General features: G+C 30.1%; 1 protein-coding gene across 1 annotated transcript; it reads right to left on the reverse strand.

The window, feature by feature from the left end:
* Positions 1–550: 550 nt before the first annotated feature.
* On the reverse strand, positions 551–4,015 carry LOC131618261 (protein TILLER ANGLE CONTROL 1). Its single transcript, XM_058889525.1, has 5 exons — positions 3,935–4,015; positions 3,738–3,786; positions 2,865–3,517; positions 1,940–2,069; positions 551–827 (listed from the first exon to the last, which is right to left on the reverse strand). Exons 1-4 carry the CDS (start codon positions 3,938–3,940, stop codon positions 1,941–1,943), a joined length of 837 nt encoding a protein of 278 aa, XP_058745508.1. The 5' UTR covers positions 3,941–4,015; the 3' UTR covers positions 551–827; position 1,940.
* Positions 4,016–8,412: the final 4,397 nt, after the last annotated feature.

Raw genomic sequence — 8,412 nt, forward strand, 5'->3', positions numbered from 1 at the left:
CTACAACTTGCCCTGTTGAGAGTTATGAACGAGGAGTGTGAGATACAAAGGAAGACATTTTGCCCTGTTGAGAGTTGTGAACGAGAGTGTGAGATCCATAAAAAGGTCCGGTCACTCATATTTTCAAAATTCCGAATCAAGGTGACAAAAACGGCAATTCTTATTCCCAAATAATATCTACAACAAATAAATGTTGATGTTCTAATTTCATATCATTATCAATAAATTTCCCCGTAACATTTTCCACATTAAAATTTGTATATCAACAATAGAGTTCGGTTTTAAATTCTTTCAGATGTAGCTAATTTAATGTCTGGCCAACCTACATTGTTGTATGTCCTATATGTATCAAAGAAAAGTGACATCATTGTCAAGAAGTGGATTATCTTATCTTAAACGGTTGGGAAAAAGCACCTTAACTCTTTTTATGTATATTTAACATCATTTTATATCTAACACTTTATATGTCATGACATGATTTCTTATATCTAACACTTAAGTGTATATTCAAATTATACAAAGGTTTTCCAATAAATAAATAAAAGACGAAAGAGTTATCCAAAAATATAATGCATAATTAATGGTGGTGCCAAATTAAACCTCAAGCATATATAGTCACAAATACCAGAGACATGTTCTTAATTACGTCAAACTAAAGGCATGCAGAAACAACAAGATCACACAAATTACAAAATCACATGGTTCAATCCTTTGGTCATAAGAGACACAAAGAAAACCTAAGTATTTAATCTCATACGTATCATAGATAAATCTACATATTCAGATCAACACTGACATTCCCATGATTCAACACTAGCTAGTAGTACCTGCAACAAGCCAAAGATTTATTTATATATCCAAATAAACTCAAATAATGGATATTTTGCAGAAACTAAAAAAAAAATTTAATTCCATTATTAATACAAAAACTTTGGAGAGATATTTTCACTTTTTTTTTTTTAGCCAATTCATTAACAACACAAGAAGATACATACAATATAAGATGCTAAAACAACTCTCCATCAATATCACTTTTATAGATTGATTTGAACGTGTAATGTGAACATATTTGCTTGGATTTTGTAGGGTTATTCTATGGTATGGCCTACAGGCGGACCCTTTTGCCTGTTTTTTTGACAGGACAAGATTTTAGATCTGCATCTTTTAATATTTTTGTTTCGTTTTTCATGCATTTACAGGTGCAAACATTAACAAGAATATTTAAAACTTTAAGCCTGTAAAAATGCAGAGTCTGCATTCCCTTCCACCTCGGTCTTATTTTTTCACGAGCAGACCAAGATTTTAGTCTCACATCCTCAACTATATTTGCAAACTTTATTCGTTTTTTTTATAGATTTCTACAAGATAAACTTAAGCGGGACGGACATGCTCGTTTGTCACTCCTAGTATGTCCCATGAGTTGTAAATAAATATTTTTTTTACTCAATAATATGGTAGCCATGATATACTTCGATAGAGTTGTTTAATTTTAAAAGGTATTGCATCTTAAGATAGTATGAATTATATTAGCTTGATATGGGGTTAGATTAGACACTTAATCATTTATTTGTGACTAATCAATAAACACAGTCGTTTCAAAAACAAAATGATTATGGCCTATTCTTAACAAAAACTAATCAATGAAAGTGTTAGTAACATCACCTTAAATATAAGGAAGATAAGTTCAAATCGTAAATGAGCATAAATATAAATGAAAAAGACAAATGTGAAAGAAAAAAAGTGCTCTAAGGATAATTTACATATGTGTTTGTCATGTATTGAAATGAGAAAACAAAGAAGAAAATCAAAATAAAAATGACACATGAATTTACTTTAGTCATATACTTAGTTGTTTGTCACAAACCTTACATCACAAGCAAAAGAAAATATGAAAATAGATATTTCATGAAAGGTGAACTTGAATATATATATAGCATACCTTAAATTGGGATAAAATAGCTTGAGCCATTTCCTTCATTCATGTGGTTATCATTAATGATTCCTTCTGCTTTGTGATTCTTGACATCTAGATCTGGATGAATTTTCCTCTTTAGCATCTTCTTCATCAGCTACAATATTACAAACCAGTTAAGCCTAACCAATTAGTTTCAAACAAATAATCAATTATAGTGTCTTTGTTCACATTAAGCATCCCAACAGTTCATGTCTAAAAAAGATTCACACTAAAACCGACACTAAATATGACACTGACACTCACACATTGATAATCTTGAATAAAAAGAAGTAAATGAACATAACCACATGTATGGTTTTTGACACTACATACATTTTGGCTAAATTGTCAGTGCTACATAGCAGTCAAAGATAACAAATTTCGACTTGATATTTTAGTTTAAGATTGTTCCAAAAAACTGCTGAATCGAACCGAACCAAATTAAATTAAAGTTAAAGTTTGTTTAGTGAACTGAAACATATTATACAAACATTTCTAAAATTGAACCAAATGACAAATAAAACAAATAGAAATTGCAACTGAATTGAACTAAAATTAAAAATTGATAAAAATAAAGTTAAACTTTTTTTGTTAAAAAAAATTCAAAAAAATATAAATGTTTTATTCTTTAAAAAATGGATCGATTTAAGAAAATTGTCTTTTCACGATTCGGAATTCCAAACTAGTATACTAAATCAATAGTTTTGATTCGGTTCAGTTATAAATAAATTGAAATGATTTGGTTCGGTACGATTTAGTTTGAGTGACCTATTATTAATAGTTTGTTTAGATTCAGTTTGATTTTCTGACTGAATTGTAACTTGAACCATACTAGTAGTTAAGTTTTTTTAAACCTTAAATGGATATATAGTCTTTAATTAGCAAGTATATGAGGTATAATAAATCTTACTTTCTTGATGTCTTTGATTGGATGTGCATTGTCCTTAACAAGAGGAATGATTTTCTTAGCAAAAGAAAATCCATTTTTTGACTTAAGGTTTGGTTTTTCACTTGACTCATTCAAGACTTTTGCTTTAGGGTAATCAACTTTCATCTTAAGATCAGAATCAGCTAGGAATAGATCAGCTAAAGTGATCCTTTTCTTTTGATCAGCAGCTTCCACATCATTTGCCTCAATGATTTCATGAAAAATCATAGGTGGAGGAACATCAACAACTTCCTTAAAGTTCTCAATCATCACTATTTCTTTCTCTTTTGTAGCATTGACATCATCATGGTTTTCACAAACAACATCCTCAGAGTTTTTGTTCTCATCAAGTGTATTGTTGATCAATGGATTGAGTTCCTCTTCTTCAGCATTATAGAAACTTTGATCGTCATCGTCGTCGACTAAATCATGTTGTTTTTCAGCTTCCAAAGAATAGTAATCTTTGTGATTGTTGATTGATTTCATTGGATCATAGCCAAGTGTTCCAATGGTTAGAATTCCATCATTCCAACCACCAAGCATATCGGTCAAAGCAACTTGTTTCAACAAAGCTTGATTATCATTTTTGTTGTTCATTGTAGATTCATTCTTTTTCATGTTAGATCCAAATCCATCTGCCAAAAATCAACAAATATTCGTTGAAAAAAAAATACTATTGATTTGTTTATAAGCCCCTAAATAGAAATCACTGACATTCCAACTAGGTTGACACTCCGACAAAATAATAATCATTCATAACACTTTAATGTGTTACAAAAATAGAAAATAAAAGAAAATAATAATAAAGTGAAGTAGAAAATTGAATAAAGTATAATTAATTTATAGAATTCAAACCGTTGGGAGTGTTGTTATGATGAAACCTCTTGTGCACCCAATTGAAGATCTGTAACAAAAAAAAAACTATGATCACATGAATTATACATTGAAGAATGGTTACTATTTATATATTGAAAAGACTATAAAGGAAACAAGTAAATTGAATATGCATGAGAAATGAAATGGTAGTGTTGTGTTTGCATGGTTTGAATTACCTTCATGGTTTAATTTTCCTTAGAAAGATGGCTAGAGAATTTGGAGTTGAAATGAAGAGTGAGGGAATGTGAAGGGTCCAAATAATGAGAAAAAGGAATGAGAATAACACAATGGGGACCAACATGTGATGATGAATTAGGTTGTGACATGTGGTTAGTGGACCCTACTGGCCCCTTAAAAATGGATTTTGTAGTTTGGCTATGTTTGGTTACTACCAAATATTTTTAGCTTGTGTGTTTGATTGTGGGATGAAAAAAAAAAATTATGAGTTGATTCTATACAATTGATTAAGTTAAAAATAATTTGAAGATAAAGTTTATTTTTTATTTTTTATTACCAAACCATGAATCATACTTATAAATAAAGAAGAAACAAAAGTTATAAAAGAAATGCACTTGAGTGCACAAGAACAATAAATTCGACAAAATCCACACTAAAAATAGATTAAAAAAAAGAGCAAAATAAAAAATATCAAGAAAAAGAAAAACAAGCCGACCAATTCAACAATATGATATATATGGAAGTTACAGACACATTAGACGTTTGGAGAGAGCAAACTGAAGGGAGGTAAACATGACCACCTGTACACAATAAAAGGAGGACAACTGGCCACTCTGCACATCCCTAGATGCCTATCCACTTGAGTGAGTTTCGTTTTCAGTCTATTAGAGAATTGCCAAAACGCACAGAATGATTATGAATTCGCTTTCATGCCAAGTTAGTAATCGTATACATCCAATGATTAACTATCAAGTTTTCTTAACAAAAAATAATTTTATTAAGCATTTTCCAGATGATCTAGACCACAAAATGTCAGATTAAGACCAAGCATGCTTTCTTTGACCTAGTTCCTAAAACAACTTAAACACCTTTAACATTAAATGTGGTAGAAGCCCAAACCGCCTCATTCACCTAAAAACTCTATACTAGATAGTTAAGAAAACCTAACACAAAACAAAAAGATGATCCTCTAACTCCACATACCATACACACACTACATACTTGAGTTTATACTTAAAGTTTTAAGTTAGGTATTTTAATTTTTCGTTTCTTTAAAATATTTCATTAACGAATCGTCCTTCTAAAGTTAAAAATTTTAACTTTTGGTCCCTCTTACAACTTAGCGACGGTTTTTAAAACTTAACGATAAAATTAGCGACGGTTTTAGCAAGAGAGACCAAAAGTTAAAATTCCTAACTTTAGAGGGATGATTCGTTAATGAAATTTTTTAGAGGAACGGAAAAACAAAAAGGGTTAAATAAGTTTTTGGTCCCTATAAATTATCAAATTTAGCTTTTGGTCCCTTTTAAAAAAAGTGGTATGTTTTGATCCCTACAAAATTATTATGCGCGTAGTTTTAGTCTCTGCTGTTAAACCAATGCGTATTTTTGAATGATTATTTTACAGACATGTTTAGAACTAGGGGTGGCAAAACGGGCCGGGGCCCGCCGGGCCGCCCGCGCACCCGCCAAAATTTGGCGGGTTGGGTTGGGATTCTAGGCTCGCCGCTCGCCAAAGTCCGCCCCGCCAAAACCCGCTGCCCGCCATACCCGCCCCGCCAAAGCCCGCCGCTCGCCAAAACCCGCTCCTCCTCCAAAACTACTATTTTTTTTGTTAATTCTAGTAATTGTAATTCTTGATGGTTTATTTTATACATTTATTTATAAATATATGTAATATTTTTTAGAGTAAATTTGTTAAAAAATTACTTTTATAAAAATTGTTTTAAAAAATAAGTGAAAAGTTTAATTAAAAGGTAAAAAAAACATATTAATCTATTAAAAAAATATAAATAAAAATAGGCGGGTAAGCCCGCCGCCCGCCAACCCACAATCTTGGCGGGGCGGGCATGATTTTGATGCCCATTTTACTTGGCGGGCATGCCCGCCCCGCTCGTTTTTTGGCGGGCATAAGGCGGGGCGGGCGGCGGATGGGGCGGGCGGCCCGTTTTGCCACCCCTATTTAGAATGTTATAAAAAGTTCCTTGAAAAAAAACTCAAAATTTAATTTTTAAGTCGAAAATTTTCATTACTTTTATTGTTATCTTTTAAAATTTTGAAAATTCATATTTAATTATTCTTATTTTACAAAATTCTAAAATTTGGTAAATAAGTATTTTATAGTATTCTAAACATGTATGAAAAAAAATTTCAAAATTTTAAAAGTTAAAAGATAATTAAACAATTTTCAAAATTTTTAAAAATAACAGGAATAAAACTGCATGCATAAATTTTTTTATAAAAATTAAAATATATCATTTTTTAATAGAAACTAAAAATAAAATTTAAAATATTTATAAGGGCCAAAAACATATTTAATTCAAATAAAAATATATAATTTTAAAGAAATTTTAAACATATTTAAATTTTTTACTAAGAAAAATTTTGCAAGCCTTTGATTAAAAATACCTATGTCATGTATGTACAAAAAAATTCGTACATTTTCCTCAATATTTGGTTCTTTTACCGTACATAAGTTATGATATAACAAAAAAGTACTATATGCTATTTAGTAAATGGAAGCATCTATAGTTTTTATGTGGCTTTCTTTCTAATGCAAAATGTTTCTTGCTAATTTGTTAAAGAAGAAGAAATATCAAATTACACAACCTTCATGTTGTGATGGCTGATTGTGAAAGTGAAGGGAATAGAAGTCCGAGATCTGAATGTTATAATTTTTTTCGATCATCAAATCATTTTGAAACTTTTGAGAGGAGAAATAGGACCGTTTAATTTATAACTTTAAGAACTTTTTCTGTATTTTTATAAATAATTTTTATAATTTTCTTGTAAATATATTAAATTTTTTTAAACTTACTTTAATAAAATAGACTAATTTTGATATCAAGTAATATAAATATATATTATTGAAGATTAAAATATAATTAAAATCACAATTTTAAAAAAATATATTTTAAAAATGATTTTTGTGAAAAAATATTTAAAATAATTTCAAATTTAAGTATTTTTTTTTTAAATTTTGATATCCAATAAAATATATAAAATAATATTTTAAATAAAAACTATTCAAATTGATTTTTTATTTGAAGTTTTATTTCTAAAAAAATCTTTGTAAATTTTATTAAACAAAAAATATACTGCACAATAAATTTTTTTTTAAAGTTGAAACAAACAGGTCTATAAAAGTGTTGTTTAATCAATTCTTTAATCGTGTGAGGCTCCCACAAAGTTTTACTTTTTAACTTTGGTCCCAAAATTTAAATCACCTAACTAGCTGGTTGTTATCAACCCTATAACTCAAATTGAACGCTTGTATAAGCTTATTGTTAAGGTGATTTTCAGGAGATTGGTTATGCTTATGGACCATCTCATTTCACTAAATAAATAAATATGCTTTTGTAAAGGAAAAGTAACTTGTGGGAGGTGAAGTTATGGTTATGAACGAAATTATTGATTTATCTAACAAGTGTGACAATGAGTGTCTTATTTTAAGATAGACTTTAAAAAGACATATGCCTCAGATAGTTGGTGTTTTTTAATCTACATATAGAGAAAATTTTATTTTGATGGTTGGTGGCATGGTTGGCACCACTAGAAAAATAATATTTCGCGTTGGCCATTTTTTGACGCTAAAGGCCAAAAAATCGACGCTACAACCTGTTTAGCGTCAAATTAGCGTCGATGTCGACGCAAGCTAAAGGATTCAAAGTCAACATGTTAGCGTCAGTCATATAAGGCTCTGTCTAAGGTAGTGTCGATGAAACCGAGTCTGCGCCGAGGCTAATTTAAGGCAACGCTAAAAAAACAAATTTCAAAAAGCAACCAAAAAACCTAGCGTCGGCTGACCGAGGCTAAAGTCAACTTTAAAAAGTCACACACCCTTGTTAGCTTTCGGCTACACTGAGGCTAAAGTCAACTTTAAAAAGTTAAAAATCCTCTTAGCGTCGGCCAGGCCGAAGCTAAATCAAATTTAAAAAGTAAAAAACGTGTTAGTGTCACAAGGCCGAGGCTCAAGTCAAATTTAAAAAGTCAAAATAACCTTGTATCGTCGGTGTAGCCGACGCTAAAGTCAAACTTAAAAAGTCAAAGAAACATGTTAGCTTCGGCTAAAGTTAAACTCGAATTGTCAATAAATCCTATTAGCCTCGGCCATGTCGATACTAAAGTCAAAATTGGAAAAGTCAATAAAATTTTGTAGCCTCGATTTGACCGACGCTAAAGTCAACTTTAAATAGTCAACAAAACTAAATTCAAATTTACATCATATGTAACTGTCTAGGAGAAACCTATTGTTAGAACCACATCTACAAATCTACAAATAATTGAATCCCATTATTGTTTCACAAAGATCACTTAAATATAAACTATCATATTCTCCCTCACTTGAAGCATAATTAAAATTCTAATCTATAAAAAAAAAATACAAGCATGTTGAGAAAATCTAGGGATTCAATTTTTAATGAAGATTCTTTACAAAAAATTTGCGCCAAAAATTGTGAAATAAAACAAACTGTAAA

Source organism: Vicia villosa, linkage group LG7, assembly GCF_029867415.1.
Source record: "Vicia villosa cultivar HV-30 ecotype Madison, WI linkage group LG7, Vvil1.0, whole genome shotgun sequence".
Lineage (NCBI taxonomy): Eukaryota > Viridiplantae > Streptophyta > Magnoliopsida > Fabales > Fabaceae > Vicia > Vicia villosa.